Consider the following 21,829-nt stretch of genomic DNA (forward strand, 5'->3'; position numbering starts at 1 on the left):
TGGATGTCTTTCTAGCCATTTTTGTGGTCTAAAACTTATTCTCTAGTAGATACCTCGGGAAGGGCTTAAGGAAACAATAGTCCCTGAGTTCTTGCACACTGATAACAGTTTGCATTCCTTACACTGCAACCTGTAAAGACAGCTTTGAGGTCTAAATCATGTTAAACAGCACATAAACTGCAGAAGCTGATTAACTTTGACATCAGCATATCCTGTAAAGCCTGCAATACAATCAAGATATCAAATGAATCTCAAAGTGCTGAAAGAAAAAACCTCTCCAACCAAAAATACTCTACCTTGGAAAGTTACGGTTCAGAATTAAAGGAAAGACGGTTTTCCACATAAGCAAAAGTGAAAGGATTTCATCACCACTAAACGGAGAAGGCAATGGTGACCCACTCCAGTACTCCTGCCTGGCAAATCCCATGGACGGAGGAGGCTGGTAGGCTGCAGTCCATGGGGTCGCTAGGAGTCGGACACGACTGAGCGACTTCACTTTCACGCATTGGAGAAGGAAACGGCAACCCACTCCAGTGTTCTTGCCTGGAAAATCCCATGGACGGAGGAGGCTGGTAGGCTGCAGTCCATGGGATCGCTAGGAGTCGGACACGACTGAGCGACTTCACTTTCACTTTTCACTTTCACGCATTGGAGAAGGAAACGGCAACCCACTCCAGTGTTCTTGCCTGGAGAATCCCAGGGATGGGGGAGCCTAGTGGGCTGCTGTCTCTGGGGTCGCACAGAATTGGACACGACTGAAGTGACCTAGCAGCAAATCAGCCTTACAAGAAATGTTAAAGGGACTTTTTTAAGCTGAAAAGAAAGGGTGCTAATTAGTAACAAGAAAACATATAAAAGTATAACTCTTCCATGTTTTATGCTCATAATGTAAATATATATTAAAGGTAGTAGATGAGCTGTGATGTGTAAACCTCACAGTAATGACAAAGCAAGTATCTATGTAGCAGATGCACAGAAGATGACGATAAAGGGATCTGAGCATGGACGTGACAGTGTTAGTCACTCGGTCGTGTCCGACTCTTCGTGACCCCATGGACTGTAGCCCGCCAGGCTGCTCTGTCCATGGAATTCTCCAGGCGAGCAAACTGGAGTGGGTAGCCACTCCCTTCTCCAGGGGATCTTCCTGACCCAGGGATCACACCTGGGTCTCCTGCATTGCAGGTGGATTCTTTACCCTCTGAGCCACCATGGAAGCCCAAGGATAAAGGTCAGCAAACTACAAAGTAAGAGAGCTAAAGAAGGATAAAAGCCACAAAAAACAGTAACAGCATTAAGTACAAGCCCAATAATGACTGTAAATGTAAGTGGACTAATCTCCAGTTAGACATGGAAGGATGGCTGAGGAGAAAGATCATCTGTATGCTACCTATAAGAGACTCACTCCAGACCTAAGGACACACACAGACTGGAAAAGAAGGGACGGCAAAAGATGTTCCATGCAAATGGAAACCAAAAGAGCTGGGGTAGTGATATCTGTATCAGACAAAACAGACTTCAATACTGGGGCCGTACTAAAGACAAAGAAGGGCATTAGATCATGACAAAGGCGCCAATCCCAAAAGAGGATGCAACATTTGTAAACATTCACGCACTCAACACAGGAGAACCAAAATATATAAAGCAAATATTAACAGACTTGAAGGGAGATATAGGCAGCAATACTGCAACAGTAGGGTTATGCCAATGGCTGGACCATCCAGACAGAAAATGGCCTTATGGGACACATTAGACCCGAGGAACTTTACAGAGATACAGAGAATGTTCCACCCGAAACAGCAGCATACAGGCATGTCTCACTTTATTGCATCTTGTTTCACTGTGCTTAATACTTGAGTTCTTCACAAACTGAAGGCTGTGGCAACCCTAAGTAGAGCAACTCAACTGGCGCCATTTTTCCAATAGCATTTACTCACTTCCCATCTGTGTCACACTTCGGTAATTCCTGCAATATTTCAGACTTTTTTATTATTACATCAGTCCTTGTGATCTATGCTGAGTGATCTGATGTTACCAACGCTAATGTTATTTATGACTTGCTAAAGGCTCATATGATGGTTAGCTTTTTTAGCAGTCAAGTGTTTTTTAAAGTATGTACATTGTTTTAGACATAATGCTACTACTGCATACTTAGTAGACTGGTACAGTTTACATATAACTTTTATGCGCACTGGGAATCCAAAAAATCATGACTCCTTTTATAGTGTTACTTGCTTTATTGTGGTGGTCTGGAGCCAAACCTGCACTATCTCTGCGGTACAGTCTTCTCAAGTGCACATGAAACATTATCCAGGACAGATCTTATGTTAGGCCACAAAAAAGTCCTCATAAATTTGAGATGACTGAAGTCCAGGAGTCTCCGGTGGAGGTGTGGGTTGACAGTGGCCAGCTGCGAGGTCAGGGGCTGTGCTGGCCTAAGTCCTTTTGAAGGAGATTGCCATTATCACCACTGTTTGCCACCGTAGTTTGGCCTCAGTCCAAACAACAGGGAGGGAACACAGGCGAGCCCACCAACAGAAAACTGGATTAAAGATATACTGAGCACAACCCCACCCATCAGAACTAGACCCAGATTCCCCCACAGCCAGTCCCTCCTATCAGGAAGCTTCCACAAGCCTCCTATCCTTATCCATTAGAAGGGAGACAGAATGAAAACCATAATCACAGAAACTTAACCAAACTGATCACAAGCATGACAGCCTTGTCTAACTATGAGCCATGCCCTGAAGGGCTGCCCCAAACAGACAAGTCATGATGGAGTTCTGACAAAATGCAGTGGACCGGAGAAGGGAATGGCAAACCACTTCAGTATTCTTGCCGTGAGAACCCCATGAACAGAATAAAAGGCAAAAAGATTTGGCACTGAAAGAGGAACTCCCCAGGTCAGCAGGTGCCCAATATGCTACTGGAGAAGAGTGGAGAAATAGCTCCAGAAAGAACAAAGAGACCGAGTCAAAGCAAAAACAACGCCCAGCTGTGGATGTGGCCGGTGATGGAAGTGAAGTCCGATGCTGCAAACAACAGTGCTGCACAGGAGCCTGGAATGTCAGGTCCATGAATCAAGGTAAACTGGAAGTGGTCAAACAGGAGATGGCAAGAGTGACCACTGACATTCTAGGAATCAGTGAACTGAAAGGGACTGGAATGGGCAAATTTAATTCAGATGACCATTATATTTACTACTGTGGGCAAGGACCCCTAGAAGAAATGGAGTAACCCTCACAGTCAACAAGAAGAGTCTGAAATGCAGTACTTGGGTACAATCTCAAAAATGACAGAATGATCTGTTTATTTCCAAGGCAAACCATTCAGTATCACAATAATCCAAGTCTATGCTTCAACCACTAATGCTGAAGAAGCTGAACGGTTCTATGATGACCTACAAGGCCTTTTAGAACTGACACCAAAAAAAGATGTCCTTTTTATCATAGGGGACTGGAATGCAAAAGTAGGAAGTCAAGAGATACCTGGAGTAACAGGCAAGTTTGGCCTTGGAGTACAAAATGAAGCAGGGCAAAGGCTACAGAGATTTGCCAAGAGAATGCACTGGTCATAGCAAACACCCTCTCTTCCAACAACACAAGAGACAACTCTACACGTGGACATCACCAGATGGTAGATACCAAAATCAGATTGATTATATTCTTTGCAGCCAAAGATGGAGAAGCTATATATAGTCAGCAAAAATAAGACCGAGAGCTGAATGTGGCCCAGATCATGAACTCCTGATTGCAAAATTCAGGCTTAACTTCAAGAAAGTTAAGCTAGACCATTCAGGTATGACCTAAATCAAATCCTTTATGATTATACAGTGGAAGTGACAAATAGATTCAAGGGATTAGATCTGATAGATAAGAGTGTCTGAAGAACTATGGATGGAGGTTCATGACATTGTACAGGAGGCAGTGATCAAAACCATCCCCAAGAAAAAGAAAAGCAAACAGCGAAATGGTTGTCTAAGGAGGCCTTACAAAAGCTGAGAAAAGTAGAGAAGTGGAATGCAAAGGAGAAAAGCAAAGATACACCCATCTGAATGCATAGTTCCAAAGAACAGCATGGAGAAATAAAGTCTTCCTGAGTGAACAATGCAAAGAAGTAGAGAAAACAACAGAATGGGAAAGACTAGAGATCTCGTCAAGAAAATCTGAAATACCAAAGGAAAATTTCATGCAAAGATGGGCACAATTAAGGACAGAAACAGTACGGATTTAACCGAAGCAGAAGATATTAACAAGAGGAGGCAAGAATACACAGAAGGACTATACAAAAAAGATCTTAATGACCCAGATAACCACGGTGGTGTGATCACTCTAATATAGAGCCAGACATCCTGAAGTGTGAAGTCAAGTGGGCATTAGGAAGCATCACTACAAACAAAGATAGAGGAGGTGATGGAATTCCAGTTGAGCTATTTCAAATCCTAAAAGATGATGCTGTGAAATGCTGCACTCAATATGCCAGCAAAGTTGGAAAACTCAGCGGTGGACACAGGACTGGAAAAGGTCAGTTTTCATTCCAATCCCAAAGAAAGGCAATGCCAAAGAATGTTTTAACTACCGCACAATGGTACTCATCTCACACGCTAGCCAAGTAATGCTCAAAATTCTCCAAGCCAGGCTTCAACAGTACACGAAATGAGAACTTCCAGATGTCCAAGCTGGATTTACAAAAAGCAGAGGAACCAGAGATCAAACTGCCAACATCTGTTGGATCACAGAAAAAAACAAGGGAATTCCAGAAAAACCTCTGCTTTATTGACTACGCCAAAGCCTGTGACTGTGTGGATCACAACAAACTGGTAAATTCTTCAAGAGATGGGAATACCAGACCACCTTACCTGCCTCCTGAGAAATCTGTATGCAGGTCAAGAAGCAACAGTTAGAACCAGACATGGAACAATAGACTGATTCCAAATTGGGAAAGGAGTACATCAAGGCTGTATATTGTTACCCTGCTTATTTAACTTATATGCAGAGGACATCATGCAAAATGCTGGGCTCGATGAAGTACAAGCTGGAATCAAGTTTGCCGGTAGAAATATCAATAACCTCAGATATGGAGATGATATCACCTTTATGGCAGAAAGCAAAGAGGAACTAAAGAGCATCTTGATGAAAATGAAAGAGGAGCATGAAAAAGCTGGCTTAAAACTCAAAATTCAAAACGTGAAGATCATGGCATCCTGTCCCATCACTTCACAGCAAATTGATGAGGAAACAATGGAAACAGTGACAGACTGTCTTCTCTTGGGCTCTAAAATCACTGCAGATGGTGACTGCAGCGATGAGATTAAAAGACGTTTGCTCTCCGAAGAAAAGCTATGACAAATCCAGACAGCATATTAAGAAGCAGAGACATTACTTAGCTGACAAAGGTCTGTCTAGTCAAAGCCATGGTTTTTCCAGTAGTCATGTATGGATGTGAGAGTTGGACCATAAAGAAAGCTGAGCGCCAAAGAATTGATGCTTTTGAACTGTGGTGGTGGAGAAGACTCTTGAGAGTCCCTTGGACTGCAAGGAGATCCAACCAGTCCATTCTAAAGGGAATCAGCCCTGAATATTCATTGGAAGAACTGATGCTGAAGTTCCAATGCTTTGGCCACCTCGTGTGAAGAACTGACTCACTGGAAAGGACCCTGATGTTGGGAAAGATTGAAGATGGGAGGAGAAGTGGACGGCAGAGGATGAGATGGTTGGATGGCATCACTGACTCGATGGATATTTGAGCAAGTTCCTGGAGCTGGTGAAGGGCAGGGAAGCCTGGCGTGCTGTAGTCCATGGGGTCATAAAGAGCCAGACATTACTGAGTGACTGAACTGACGTCCTATTAAGCATCTTCTCTGACCACAGTGATATGAAACTAGAAATTAATAACAAGGAGAAAACCGGAAAATCCACAAATATGTGAAGAATAAACAACATGCTACTGAACAGCCAATGGATTAACAAAGATATCGAAAGAGTAATAACAAAAATACCATCAGACAAATGAAAACAGAAATACAACACACCAAAATTCATGGAATGCACTGAAAGCAGTTTTAAGAGGGATGTTCACAGCAATAAATACCTAAAGGAAAAAAAAATCTAAAAAAAACCGCTACCTTTATACCCCAAGGTACCAGGAAAAGAACAACAAATGAAGACCAAAGTTAGTGGAAGGAAGGAAGGAACAAGAATCAGAGTAGAAATAAATGATGTCGAGACTAAAAAGGTGACAAAAAGGTAAATGAAGCCAAGAGGTGGCTGTTTGAAACTCTACATCAAATAGACAAGCCTTTAGCTATACTCACCAAGAAAAAAAGAGGGCTCAAATTTCATTTGATAAATGTAAGAGGGGTAACTGGCACCAAGAAATACGAAAGCTCGTCAAAGTATACTAAGAAAAGTAATATGCAGACAAATGGCAACAGAAGTAACGGATACATTCCTAGAAACACACTGCAAGGGTGAATCATGAAGAAACAGAATATAATTAGACTATTAACTATGAATATAGATGATGAAATCCTCAGCAAAATAATCAGCAAGCCAAGTTCAACAATATAATAAAGGATCACACACAGGATGAAGTGACATTTACTCCAGGGATTCAAGGCTTGTTTAACAGCCACAAATCAATGCAGGTGTTTACACCAGGTTGAAGGAAACAAAATGAAGCAAAAAAAAAAAATCACATAATCATCTCAATAGATGCAGAAGAAGCATCTGATAAAATTCAATACCCATTTATGATAAAACTCTCAACAGAATGGGTATGGAAGGCATGTCCCTCAACATAATAAAGGCCATACATGACAAGCCTATAGCTAACATTATTCTCAATAGTGAAAAGCTGAAACCTTTTCCTTTAAGATCAGGAACAAGAAAAAGATGCCCATGCTTGCCACTTTTATGCATCAAAGTATTAGAAGTCCCAGCAAGAGAAATTAGACAAGAAAAAGAAATAAAAGGCATCCAAATTGGAAAGGAAACAGTGGAACTGTCAGTATTTGGAAATGATATATACAGAAAATCCTCAAGATCCACCAAAAAAAACTGTTAGCAACAATAGAAGAATTTAGTAAAGCTGAAGGATACAAAATCAATATACAAAAATCTCTTACATTTCCATATACCAATAATGAAATATCAGAAAAGAAACTATGGAAACAATCCAGTCACAAGTGCATCAAAAAGAATAAAATACCTAGGAACAAATGTAACCGATGAGGTGAAAGAGCGGTACACTGAGAACAGTGATGAGAGAAACACAAGCGGAAGACGTCTGTGCAGACGGACCGGAAGAATACTGCTGGAGCGTCAGTTCCACTCAGCAATCCATGGATCTGACGCAATTCCTGTCAAAATTCCAATGCCATTTTTCACAGAAACAGAACAATCCTAAAATCTGTATCGAATCACAAAAACCCCTTAGTTCAAAAATGCAGTGATCAAAACAGTGTGCTCAGTCACTTCAGTCGTGTCCAACTCCTTGTGACCCCCTGGACTGTAGCCCAGCAGACTCCTCTGTCCATGGGATTCTCCAGGCAGGAACGCTGGAGTGGGCTGCCATCTCCCTCTCCAAAACAGTATGGTACTGGCATTAAAACCAGACAGACATTATTTATAACACTGCTACTGTCTACATTTACTTATGTGCCCGATACTTTCTACCCTTCCTAAAATGTAAACTCAAAATAAAGAAATAAAACCCAACCAGACACATAGATCAGTGGAGCAGAACAGAGAACCCAGAAATAAACCCATGCGTATGTGGGCAATTAATTTATGACAAAGGAGCCAGGACTATACAATGGGAAAAGGACAGTCTCTCCAAAAGACGGTGTTGGGAAAACTTGACGGCCACGTCAGGATGGAACTGAACCACTACCTTACACCATACATAAAAATTACTTCAAAATGGACTAAAGAATGTGAGACCTGACGCTATAAAACTCCTAGAGAAAACAGGGGCTAAGGTCCTTGACACTGATTTTGGTGTTGATTTTCTGCACCTGATTCCAAAAGCAAAGGCAACATAAGACAATCTAAACAAGAGGGACTACACCAAACAAGAAGAACAGCAAGAGAAATTGTCAACAAAGCGAAAAGGATGAACAGCAAGCGAAATTGTCAACCAAGTGAAAAGGATGAACAGCAAGCAAAATCGTCAACCAAGTGAAAAGGATGAACAGCAAGAGAAATCGTCAACCAAGTGAAAAGGATGAACAGCAAGAGAAATCGTCAACAAAGCGAAAAGGATGAACAGCAAGCGAAATCGTCAACCAAGTGAAAAGGATGAACAGCAAGCGAAATCGTCAACCAAGTGAAAAGGATGAACAGCAAGAAAAATCGTCAACCAAGTGAAAAGGCAACGTCCGGAATGGGAAAAAATATTTGCAAATCGTGTACCTAATACGCAGTCAATATCCAAAACGGAAAAGAACTCATAGAACTCAACAGTAAAAAGCAAATAATTCAACTCAAAAATGGCAGAGGACGTGAATATATGGTTTCCTAAAGAAGATACACACCCGGGTCAACAGGTACATGAAAAGACGCTCAACATCACTAGTCGTCAGGGAGATGCAAATCAAAACCACCATGGAGAGCACCTCACACCTGTCAGAGGCGACACTATCGAACAGACACGTGCTGGTGAGCACACAGAGAGAAGGGCAGCCCTTTGTGCCCAGCTGCTGACGATGTAAACTGCTGCAGCCACTATGGAACACAGCATGGAGGACCCTCAAAAAGTTAAAAATAAAACCACCTAGATAGATACAGCAGTTCCACTTCTGGCTATTTATACCAAAAAACAAACAAACAACAAGGAAACTCTCCATTAATTTGAAATATATCTGCACCCCCCCATGCTCACTGTAACATTTATGATAGCTAAGAAATGTAAGCCAGCAAAATGTCCATCAACAGATGAATGGATAACAGGTGGGGTATGTACACACACACACAGAAGAATATGATTCAGCCATAAAACAAGAATGAAATCTTTCCATCTTCAGCAACATGGATGGACTTGAGGGTATCATGCTAAGTGAAGTAAGTAAGAAAGAGAAAGACAAGTACTGTATGATCTCACTTAAACGTGACACTAATAAAAAACCCCCAAGCTCACAGATACAAAGAACAGATTGGTGGTTTCCAGAGGTGGTGATGAGGGATTAGCAAAATGGGTGAAAAGAGGTCAAAAGGTACAAACTTTCCCTTATAACAGCCTGCAGGCTCCAATGCTGGGACATCTGAGGCCAAACAACCAGCAGGGCAGGAATACAGCCCCCTCCATCAGCAGACAGGCTGCCTCAGGTCTTCCTGAGCCCACAGCTGGCCCTGCCCACCGGGGGGGACAAGAGCCAGCTCCATCCACCAGGGGGTAGGAACCAGTCCCTCCCACCAAGAGGCCTGCAAAAGTCTGTTAGACCAGCCTCCTCCACCAGGGGCAGAGAGCAGAAGCAAGAACCCCCACCCTGCGGTGCAGAAGCCAGTTACAGAGCTGGACAGAACGAGACGGCAGGGTATGTTCCAGGCGGAGAAGCGCGATACAGCCCCAGAGGAGCAGCGAAGCGAGCAGACAGGCACTCTACTCCAAAAAGAACTCAGGGTCATGACAGTAAAAACGTTTTAAGATCCTGGAAAAAGAATGGAGGCACAGACTAAGAAGACACAAGAAACGTTTACCTAATAAAAAGCTAGGGAATCTAAAGAACAAAGAGAGATGAAAAATACAATAACCGAAGTGAAAAATACACTAGCAGGACTCAGTAGCAGAATGAGGAATCCAGAAGACTGGATAAGTCAGCTGCAAGATGGAATGGTGGAAATCACGGCTGTGAAAACGAATAAAGGGAAAAGCATGAAAAGAAAGGAAGACCTCTGTCATAACATTAAACACACAACGTTTACATTACAGGGGTCCCAGAAGGAGAAGAGAGAGGGCCTGAGAAAATATCTGAAAAGATAATAGTTGAAAACTTCCCTAACGTGGGAAAGGAAATAGTCACGGAAGTGCAGGAAGCAGAATCCCAGGCAGGATAACCCAAGGGGGAAAATGCTGAGACACATAGGAATCAAACTGACGAAAAGTAAACACAGAGAAAATATTAAAAGCAACAAGGGGAAAGCAACAAATAGCGGACAATGGAATTCCCCAAAGGTTAGCAGCTCGTTTCTCAGCAGAAACTCTACAGGCCAGAAGGGAGCGGCACAACATATTTAAAGCGACAGAAGGACCTGCAACCAAGAATACTCTCACCAGCAAGGCTCTCGTTTAGACATTCAAAGGAGAAATCAAAAGCTTGACAGACAAGCAACAGCTGAGAGGACTCAGCACCAGCGGACCAGCTTTGCAACTAATGTTAAAGGAATTTTTCTAGGCAGGGCCAAAGAAGGTCACATCTAGAAACAAGAAAACTATGCACGGAAAAGCTCCCTGGCAAAGGGAAACATAAAGGCAGGGAATCATCCACAGAAATACGGTGTCAAAATCAACTGTGAGAAGAGCACAAATGCAAAATGTTGGAAATGCATTTAAAATGAAAAGACCAGCAATGTAAAACAATCTTGTTCATATACACTGCTGCTGCTGCTGCTAAGTCGCTTCAGTCGTGTCCGACTCTGTGCGACCCCGTAGATGGCAGCCCACCAGGCTCCCCCGTCCCTGGGATTCTCTAGGCCAGAATACTGGAGTGAGTTGCCATTTCCTTCTCCAATGCATGAACGTGAAAAGTCTGATGATAATCTGTCTCCCCTGTAAATCACACGGCTCCTTTTGCCTAGATGCCTGAAGGATTTGTTTTAAAAGCCAGTAATTTCACTATACTTAGGTCTTTGGCTTGTGATTCTGGGTTGATATTCTTAAATATAAGGTATACTCTCTCAATATGTAGTTTCAAAGAGTTTTTGAATTTTAAGTCACACACGACTGAGCGACTTCCCTTTCACTTTTCACTTTCATGCACTGGCGGAGGAAACGGCAACCCACTCCAGTGTTCTTGCCTGGAGAATCCCAGGGACGGGGGAGCCTGGTGGGCTGCCATCTACAGGGTCACAGAGAGTCAGACACGACTGAAGTGACTTAGCAGCAGCAAGGTAGTTTTTCTTTAACCAATTTTTAGTATTTGTTCTGATTTCTTCTGGACTCCTAATATTCACATTTGATCTTGGCCTGTCTTCACTTTTTGTCAAAATCTATCTATAGCTTCATCTTGGGGGGATTTCCCCTTCTTTTCACTGTTTATCTTAAGGCATTATCTGTTGCTTATTTGCTCTTACACTCCTTCTAAAGTTAGTCTTTATTTATAATTTTAAATTTATTGAGTCCTGTCACTTCATTTTTTCTGAATTTTTCTAATTTTCATTTATGCTACTTTATGTCTTTTGTCATTAAAAAGAAGTCTTTTTAGCTTGATTTGAAATTGATGACAACTGATTCAATTTTTGCAGGCATGTCTTTCTTTCACTGTCTGTAAGGGTGCTATTCTAGTCTTTCTTTCTTAAAGGAAAATTCTGTATGTGATTTCACTTCAAATACTTCTCGGTATTTCTATGTGAAATTAGCTTTCCTGATGGTGAGCTCCAGGAGCGCCTTCCTAAGTTCAGAAGCCTGTCTCTGTGTAGTGTTAACAGGCCTGACACTTGCTTTGGGGGTTTCAAGGCTGTGCTCCTCTCGCCACTCTGGTCTGCACCCTCCATTCTGCATCCCTCTCTGGCTCTGCGTCCCTCTGCTCACGAGGAGCACTGCCGTGGGAGCAAGCCCAGCGGGTCACGATGGCGAGACTTCCCCGGCCCCCTTTCCAGTCTTTCTTATGGTGGGTCCCCTGCACTCACCTAGTATGAGACAGTGCAAGCCCATCCCCCAGTCAGTTCTCCAAAGAAGATACACAAATGGCCAGGAAGCGTGTGAAAAGATGCCCAACATCATCAGTCATTGGAGAAATGCAAATCGAAACTGCAAGGAGGTACTACTTTACACCCACTGGGATGGCTATCATCCAAAAGAAAAGGAATGTTGGCAAGGATGTGGAGAAACTGAAACCCTCATACACTGCTAGCAGGGATGTAAAACGGGGCAGTTAATTTGGATAACAGTTTAGCAGTTACTTCAAAAAATTAAACAGAGCTTCCCTTACTTGGCAGTTCCACACCCAGGCAGTTACCCAAAAAAATTAAAACCACAAACTTATACACAAATATTTGTAAGAGTGTTATTCGTAATGACCGCTGATGAATCAAAATGAAATAAATGCAAAATAAAATGTGTGTGTGTGTACATATATATATGTTTTTCCACACAATGGAATATTATTCAGCCATAAAAAAGGAACAAAGCAGTGATATATGCTATGATCTGGATGAAACATGGATAAACCTTGAAAACAAGCTAAGTGAGAGAAGTGAGTCTTCTGTGGACTGTACTGCATAGTTCCACTTACAGGCAGTGTCCAGAGACAATATGTAACGTCCACTGGCAATGTCCAGTGGGCAAATTCAGAGTTAGAAGGTAGACTAGGGTTGCTTAGGGCTGAGGGTAGGGTAGGGTGGAGAGTGACTGCTAATGGGGTTTCTTATTGGGGTGATGAGTATTATCACCCCAATAATACCACTGGGTATTAGTGGTGAGAGTTGTACAACTTTGTGAGTAAAAACTACAGAACTCTGTATTTTTTAAAAGGGTTAATTTTATGAGTTTAAAATGTTACAAACAGAAGTACAGAATCCCTGTTCTCAAACAGCGGCTGTCTGCCAAGTGGCCGGCTGTGCTTTTCCGTGAACACCTCCTGCTCTCTGCAGGTCCTCCGCAGGTGCCACTGGAAGGCACTTACTTCCTCCTCTTGCTCGCATGCCCATACCACGCAGTCTTGGTGTTGTATTTGGTCCATCCCTCTTCGCTTGTATTTTCGAGTTTATGGAAATACCTTTTTACCCGGTTCTGTTGTCAACTACTGCTTAGAAAGGTTTGTTTTTGCTAAGTTGCTCTGTTGGTTTCTATGCAGAGATGTGGAAGAGACTCAAGCACTCTGACGTCATTCCCTGCCATCTTTCCAGAAGCCTCTAGGCCTATTCAATTTTATGTTAGTCAGCAGATGTAGGTCACAGGGTCCCAAGTAACAAGAGCCACAGACAGGCTCTTGAGGCCTTGAAGGCTGGGCAGGCTGTGGATTCCCAGGATCTGAGAACTGTGAAAGTACGGGGTTAGACTTGGGGCTGCTGACTTCCGTCTGGATAGCTTTCAGAAGCTCTGGGGCCATCAAGGCTGGACGGCTGTGTAGACAAGAGGTACACAGATTCCAGTGTTCTAACCCCAGCACAGCACCTCCTCTAAGTCAGTTATCTGGGCCTCACGTATCTATTCACAAAATGAGAACAGGACTGGTGACCTCACGCATCTGTACATGTTAGTTTTCTGATTCACAAACGTCTGTGAGGATTACGTGACATACACTAGAGGCTCAAGAAATTTGAGCCCTCCCAGCACTGTTCACAGTGCTTCCTTGACTGCTTCACCCTTACACAGGAAGCAGAGAACCAACTTCCTATGATGCTTTTTGTAACACCAATCAGTTCCAGGGGCCCCAGTGGTCACTGCAGGCCATGTCAACTTGCGGTGTGCACAGCAAGGGTGGCAGATAGGCAGGCTACTGCTGCCACCCTGCCAGTGCCCTGGCCCTCCCTGACTTGGAGGAACCAGTGCCAGCGCCGCCCTGGGCTGAATAAGGCAGGTGCAGCCTGGCCTCCCTGGATGTAGCCTCTGTCTGGCTTCGGCGCAAAGAGCCTCAGACCTGCCCTCCCAATGGTGTCTGCTCAGCAGCCCTCCTGTGGCACACTGCACAGCAGTGACGCCGCTCCTGCCCTTCTCTAGGGAGGGAAGGGCAGACGTGTGGCGAGGCCGCCACCCGCAGGCAGGGTGTGACTTACAGTGTGAGCATTGTTGATCTTCTTTACTTCCCACTGGCCCAGCCCGGTGTAGGTCAGCAGCGAGATGGCCCCGTCCGAGCTGCCGCAGGCCAGGATGAGGCCGTAGTCGTGGGGAGCCCAGCATACGGAGTTTACTGCAGGAAGAAACGAGGCACAGTGAGAGACTTTCACGTCCGAGACTTACTGTTTAACTAAATTTCTAAAAAAAGAAAAAAAAAAGAAAAATCGTAGGGATCACCTTGGGGAAAGTTGTAATTTCGTCAATTGAGATTTAAAAAACCCATCACCTACTAATATCATCATCATAAGCTAAAGCCTATCTTAGACTCTCAGAACAAAGACCAGTACTTGAAACGTATAAACCTTATAGGAGAAAACCAACCAGCCAGCCTCGCCGCCTTGTCTTTGCTCTTCTTCCTTTGCTTTGTATTGGCTTTAGGTCTTAGGACCTTGCCTCCGCTGTGGACAGACCCTCCCACCGCACACCCCCTGCCCCCGCCCGCTCCCCGCGCTGTACCTGAGGAGTCGTGTCCTGTGTGCTCGTGGGTCTTCTCCCAGGTGCCATTCTCCTCTTTCCAGATGATAACTTTCCGGTCGTAGGAGCAGGATGCGAGTATATTGCCATACATGGGGTGGGCCCAGGCCACCTGCCACACGGGACCCTCATGGCTGCAAGGCAAGAGGGCCAGAGGCTGTTCAGATGGGCAAAAGGAACGGAGGGCACTCTGCCGGCTGTTCAGATGGGCAAAAGGAACGGAGGGCACTCTGCCGGCTGTTCAGATGGGCGAAAGGAACGCAGGGCACTCTGCCGGCCACTACTTTGGACAGAAGTAAATGGCTTCTCAGGAGAGAACTGCCGAAGAATTTCAAAAGGGATAGAGCTGAATAACGTCACTCCAAAAGGGACTTTCACTGGACAGTGAGGACCCTGAGGCTGAAAGCAAGTCAGCCCTTCTCTCCTGAACCAGCAGAGCCCTTGAGGAGGCTGTGCTCTTGAGCAGGCAGTGAATGTTTCATCTTAGTACCTTCCACTACTCTTCACTTTTTCAAAAGGCAGGTCTCTCTCTTCCCTTCCCATCTCTGTGTGTTCACCTGGTCACTACTGTCTGAGGATGTGCTGTGCCAGGCTCTGTACTGGGTCCGTGGCTCAGAAGAGGGGGCACCCAGCACACAGCGGATGGGTCGGGCTCTTTCACACCCATCCCCCACTCACTGGCTGCCTGACTTCAGGGCAGGGCGGTTACCCTCCCTTTGGCTTTGTCTCTTAGGAGAGATGTCAGCGTGACTTCTTTCACATGGTGGTCATGAGGAAGATGTCTGTGACAACTCATTTAAGAGTCTGAAACAGTGCTCGGGACAAGAAAAGGAAAAAACCCGAGTTTGACACCTGTGAGCTGCTCCCTGCTCACCCATTCATCCGGGGCTGCGGACACTCAAGAGCCTACCTCCCTTAGCTGGGACAATGGTCCAGCCGCAACTTCCACAAAGGAGCTACCAATGAAACTCCTGGAGACTCAATCGTCCTACAATTAGCATAGTTTTAACTGAGGGAGCAAAGAATGGGGCATAAATTTACCCTCCAGTCTTTTCGTACTTTGAGCAGAAAGGACCAAGCGACAGTAGGCAGCATGTCCAAGCCAGTGCTGGCAGCCAGGCCTTGCCCTGTGAGCTCTCTGCTCAGCCAGCGGCCGCTGGGCGGGGAAGGCGGCACTGGGCTCCTCAGGCACGCGACTCCTGACACCCAGGAAGATGGGAATTTCTAGGCCTGTCTTCCTAAATGGCTACTGACTTACCTATGTTTTCTTTAATCCATTCACAAACATGTAGTGAGTACCCACTTGCAGGGATTGTTAACCTCTCCTGTGTAGTCTGGTGAAGGCTAAGGTCTCTTCTCAGGATAATGAATAAAATACACAGAGTGAGGATTATAAACGAAATCCATTTATACTGAAAGTCATCAAAAGGTTAAAGAACAATTTATGTTATTAGTGATATACGTGCTTCTTTATTAACACGTTCAGTAACAAACTCCAGTGGCAAGTCTAATAACCATTCTAATTTCACAGGAGTGATGAGCATAAGCGCTATTTTGAGAAAGCTACAACTGTAATGTCATATAAAAAATATCCGTGACTTCTTCGGGTAACAAAGTGACAGGGACTGGGGACTCTCCTGGTGGTCTACTGGCTAAGTCTCCGAGCTCCCACTGCAGAGGACCTGGGTTCAATCCCTGGTCAGGGAACTAGATCCCACAAGCCACAGCTCAAGATCTGCATGTCTAAACAAAACAGCAGATCTCCAGTGGCGCAACTAAGACCCAGTGAAGACAAATATTAAAAAAAAAAGGGACAGGTGCCATGACTACTACAGTGATTCCTGGCCTACAGCCGTAATCGAAGCAAACGCTACCCATCAGAGTCACTGAAAATAAAGACGTGGTTTTTCCCCTTTCCCCTTTCTGAGTTCACCGTCCCCTGAAATTCTACCCACAGAACCCTTGGAGATTCATGGAACCTGGATTAAGGATCCTATCCATCTGAGATAGTGAACTGAGAGGGAAAACACCAGAGTGTGGCCACAAAAAAGAAAATCAGGATCTCAAGAATCTCCACAGGGAGAAGGGTAAACCAAACATTTGTAAATATTCACTGAGCGCCTGCCGGGGCAAACAGGCCGAACGGCAGGAGCCACGTAATTGCTATTATATTCTGAGCCACTTTAGATCATGTGCGCTGAACGTATTTAAAAAGGAAAAGAAAAGACAGCTTCCCACTTTTGAGCACAGCAGTAGCCACTGAAGGCCTGTGAGCAGGCACTGCCCGGGCGGAGGCTGCCCCGGCCTGGGTTGAGGGTGAGCAGGTGAAGACAGGGGGGTTACCTGACTCTCACCCCAGGGCTGTCTGTGGGCATCTGGGTGGCAGAGGTGGGATTGGCTCCTGGCCCATTAGCCCGGGACGCCTGCTGAGGCAGTCAGCTGGCCGGGACCAGGAAGCCTCTCTGCTAACCATACCAGGGGCTGCTCTGATCTGGGCTCTCAGCCCTCCCTGCCACATCTGAGAAACCCAAACACTCTCTGAGGCTTTGTCCAGGGTCAGGGGCGCTTACCCCCTGAGGTCGGCGACGAGGATCTGCCCCCCGTTGCGCACGTCGAAGATCTTGACGGACCTGTCAGACGAGCAGGTTGCCAGGCGGGTGCCGTAGTAGTCCATCTGGGCGTCGTGCTGCAGAGGGAGGACAGGACCTGAGATTAACTGAACCTCAGAGAATCATCACTATCTGGCAGGAAGCTAGCTTGGTAACACTCTCACAGGCAACTTCCTTCTGAAAGGGACAAGAGAAACCACACCCAGTTGCTTTCAGACTCTTCACAGCACGGGGAAAGTCCTCCCAATCCCGACCGGCAGTGGGGTGTGGGAGGAAAGCTCGCGCAGCTTCTCTCCCCTTCTTCCCGCCCCACTGTGTCGAGGCTCCATATGCTACCAGGGAGGTTCGGCTCAGTGCCACAACAAGGGGCTAACGCCGACGTAGAGAAGCAGGCCTCTGACAGCCGGCGGGCCCCAGGGAGCTCCTCAATGCACGTCTGGCCGGGACACAGGGTTCCATTTGGCCATTTAGGCTCCTTCCTCCACCCATGGACCTGGATCCTCTGCAGACCTTTGTTCTGGGTTTCTACCTGACCTTCTCCCCAGCAGTGCGCCCAGGACCCCGAACTCTCCACCCAGCACTTCAACAGTTGCTGGTCCTGCCACTGATGAACCAACTTCACTGAGGCTGCCCTCCAGGGCCAGGCCCCGCCCACAGCTCCTTGTCCCTCTGGGCGATGGCTCCTCTGAGTCCATCTGCCTGCTGCCTTGCTGAACTTACTGGCCCTGCTGCTTCAACGGATAACATGTCTTCCTCATTGTACCTTTGGGGTTTCAGGAACTATCAGCTGTCGCGCTGTGGTCATCGGGAGCAATTACATCCTTTCAAAGGGAAGCAATTATTCTGTCTGCTTAGAGATTCCTTCCTCATCTCCCTACCCAAGGACGACATCCTGATTCCTCTTGAGAAGTCAAGCCTCCCCACCACTCCAGGTCTTGGCTCCTTGGAAGGCAGGCAGGGCGGTGCTGAGACAGAGGTGCTTTTGAAGCACTGCTCCTGCAGGCTGCTGCACACTTTGGGACGAAGCAGGGCACAGCACTGAGACTCCAATCCTATCTCAAGTTTACTGCCATGCAACCTTGGGAAAATGTCCTAATGCCCTGGAACCTTAGCTTCCTTGTCTTTAAATGGAGCTGATAATGGCCTCAACTTCATGAAGGTTAAAGACACTGAAGAAGCAGTATTCAGCCGGGGGTGTGATGTGCCATGAGCACGCAGATGTCCCCCCTCACTACCCTGTCTCATCTGTTCCCCAAGATGAACCCGCCCAGAGAGGGGGCACACCCATGGCATTTCCCATCTCAGCTACAAGAAAATCAAGGCTGGCTCAGAAAAGTTAACAGACTGACGAGGGACCTCACACTGGATCATCTTAAAGTTAACAGACTGACTGGGGACCTCAGATTTGACGGTCTTACCCATGTGCCACGCTGTCTCCAAGGACGACCACATCCAAGCAACCACTGGGAAGCCCCAAAGCAACAGCTGGAGGGAGACCGTGAGCGCAGGATGCCTGGGATGCAATGCTGTAGGCTGACTGACCTGGGCCTTGCTCAAGGCTTCCTGCACTCCTTGCCCTGCATGAAGCAGAGGCTGCATCCTCTGCTGGAGACTCTGACCTCTGGACCTTCTCCCACAGCCCTGTCCTTGTACACCAAGCCAGGTGTTCACCTCTCAGGACACACCCTGAGTTAATGACTTCTGGTTCAAAGGGCACTGTCTGGCCTGCCATCTGTGGTGGTCCGACCTGGCTCTGCCTTTTTATTGAGTCATCTTCCTATTTCTTTCCTTCTTTTTTTTTTTTGGTCACATCACGCAGCAGGCAGAACCTTCCCAACTAGGGATCAAACCTGTGCTCCCTGCACTGGAAGCATACGGCTTCCAATAAGCATAAGTCTGGACCACGAGAGAAGTCCTTATTTTTTCTTCTTTAATCCCCTTTTCAATGGGGCTAAGAAGTGGCAGCAAGAGGAAGATAGGTGGGAAGACTATTTCAAACCTCTGTACCCACTTCCATCCCATCCCAGAGGCAGTTACTTTTCTGGCCAGGAGACTAAGTACCTTGAGCTGCAAACTGTTTCTGGGTTTTTCCTGACTTCGAGTAATCAGACTGTCACAGCCCTGTCAACTCAGAGGGCCTGCCTGGAGACTGACCATACTCCTGAGGTTACAGCCTGACTGGAAAAGGCTGCAAAGCCACACTGGACTCATAAATCATCAACAGAGATGCCCATGTCCTCAGCATGTGAGGAAGGGCTAAAGGAATACTTACAATCATGTCCTCATGGGAAGTGTCCACAGTGTTAATTACTGACACCTAAAACCAAAGATATTGTTGGTAAATGAACTGATGGTAGTTAGAATGCAATCATCTCATTAAATCCACCACTTTTAAAGTTCTTGATAGCATCTGACCATTCATTCATTCAGTAAACATTCACTCTAAGTGCCTTTGTTGTGCCAAGCACTATGCCAGGGACTGGAGATGTAGACATAGAAAAGAGGTACTTCTTGCCCCAGAGAAGCCTGTTTGGAAGTAACCCCAATCAGGCAGAATGAATATTTTAATGGGGTTAGTATGTGCTATAGCAGTCTGAGGGGCTGGTGGTGGTGGAAAAAAAAAAAGGGCTCAGATGAGGAGGAATTTGGCAGGTGGCTTCCCTGGTAGCTCAGACGGTAAAGAATCTGCCTGCAATGTGGGAGACCCGGGTTCAATCCCTGGACCAGGGAAGATACTATGGAGAAAGGCATGGCAACCCACTCCAGTATTCTAGCTTGGAGAATTCCATGGACAGAGGAGCTTGCGGCCTACAGTCCATAGGGTTGCAAAGAGTTGGACAAGACTTGAATGACTAACACAAGGGTAAAAAAGTACAGTCCAAGCAGAGGGGATAACACGAGCGAAGATCGGGGACAGTGGCACGGGGGTTCCTGGCTACGCTTGAGGGTGAAAAGGCACTCCGAGGGAGCTACAGCCGGACCACGGGGCAGCCTTCCTAGAGGACAGAGCCTCGGATGTTCCAGGCAGCTTTCTGCATAACAGGATTTTCACCTAAAGACTTTGATTAATCGATTCAATTGATTCTCTTGAGGCTGCTCCCTGGTCCACCACCTGTGAGAGAGTCCAGTTCGCAGGGCTGGCTGGAGTACAGTTACCATACCTTCATATCCATTCTGAGACTCAGCTCAAATTATGACCACACCCCGCCCCCCAACACCGGGTCTTGAAGATTCCCAGATTTCCCGACTGGCCAAACTCCTCTGAATATCAACACTGAATGTCTACAACACTTTAGACGCCTCCTTCTCCCAACTAGAAGGTGAGCTCCCCAGAGCCAGGGTTGGTGTCACTGACAGTTCTGCATCCTCTCATCACCCAGCACAGCGTTTTGCAACCCGAAGGAACTCAGTGACTATCTGCTGAACGAATAAGTCAATGGACAAAAATGGACAGTTGGACTATGTTCCACCACTAGTCTCTCAAAACTCGGGACACAAACGAGACTGAAAGGCAGGTTTCAGACTGGAAATGATACTTCTTACCGTCTCCCCCATTTCATCTTTTCCTAGCAGGTTTAAAACCTGACCCGACTTTTCAGAAAGGAGGACGCTGGAAGAGGATGGTTACAAAGCAGTGCAAAAGGGGCACGTCACGCAAACACAAATTCTCTCATCAAAGTCTAGACGCCCTGCAAAGCAGGTCCCCACGATCCGCAAAGGCAAGGAAGCCAGAGAAAGAGAAGCCTCTCCTACCTGCAGCAAGCTGCCCGGGGTTATAAAGTGCTTTCACGTGTGCACTAGGAAAGCCAAAGGGTAGAGTTCACAGCCAGCTGACAAAGGATATGAAGCCCAGAGAAGGGAAGACACCTGCTCCAGGGCTACTCAAAGGTGGCGATGGGAGAAGAGCCCCCACCTGCCATTAATAATTCCTACCCCACAAAGCTTTCCACCCCACTAGCCTGCCTATCTAGGCGTTACATCCAGTTGCCTAAGTTAATGGCCCGATGCTAAGGACACAGAAAGAAAACTTACTGGTAGTTGCATACTAGTTCATCGGGGACCTTGCAGATTATCAGCATTTATTTTGAACCCACTCTCTCACCAACCAGGACTGATGAATAAGTGCGTGTTTTTTGTTTTTTAAGCTACTTAAAAAAAAAAAAAAGTTCATCCTTCCGAGCACCTCAAGTTGTCTGGTCTTCACTGGGTAGTAAAAGACAGCCCTCAAAACAATTCACCTCTTCAGAACTAAGGAGTTAAAAACTCATTTAAAAAAAAAGCTGACTGTCATAGCATAAGAGACCCCAACTCTACTCAGTACCTACTCAGTAAAAGGCCAGGAAAAACCCCAAGAAACTTAAAACCCAGTCTCCTGCAGAGCAAGGACCAAACCCAGCGTCCTGCCTTGTGGGCTCACCCAGCTTTCCTCAAAAACCTAGGCACAGACATTTCCTCGAGAACCCTGGCTTACCTGAATCGACTTCACGGGGCTGTGGGCAGGCTGAGATTAGGAACAATGCTCGGAACCCGCTAAGGGCTCAGAATACAGCGGCTCCTACGGTGTTTGGGATTTTGTTTTCAATTGTTGCGGGAGAAGGAAAGGAGAGCAGGGGACGCGGCACCTGGGCTGTCCGCAGAGTTCTGAGAGGTTCCGCGGCCTGCCTCTGACCACCCCTAGAGCCACCGAACTTCAAATCCGAGCGGTGCGGCAGAACTGTACGGCCCCAGAGTGGGGCTCGAACTTCAGCGCGGCG

The 21,829-nt window shown here is 46.1% G+C and overlaps 1 protein-coding gene across 1 annotated transcript in view; it reads right to left on the bottom strand.

The window, feature by feature from the left end:
• The window catches only part of SEC13 (SEC13 homolog, nuclear pore and COPII coat complex component), a 36,318-nt gene that overhangs the window by 14,374 nt on the left and 115 nt on the right, over positions 1-21,829 (bottom strand). The window contains exons 2-5 of the mRNA XM_068982220.1: positions 19,348-19,392; positions 17,037-17,152; positions 14,449-14,600; positions 13,932-14,065 (exon numbers count right to left, since the gene is read on the bottom strand). Coding sequence (XP_068838321.1) covers positions 13,932-14,065; positions 14,449-14,600; positions 17,037-17,152; positions 19,348-19,392 — 447 coding nt within the window. The remainder of the gene's footprint in view (positions 1-13,931; positions 14,066-14,448; positions 14,601-17,036; positions 17,153-19,347; positions 19,393-21,829) is intronic.

This window comes from Capricornis sumatraensis, chromosome 10 (assembly GCF_032405125.1).
Source record: "Capricornis sumatraensis isolate serow.1 chromosome 10, serow.2, whole genome shotgun sequence".
NCBI classification, from domain to species: domain Eukaryota; kingdom Metazoa; phylum Chordata; class Mammalia; order Artiodactyla; family Bovidae; genus Capricornis; species Capricornis sumatraensis.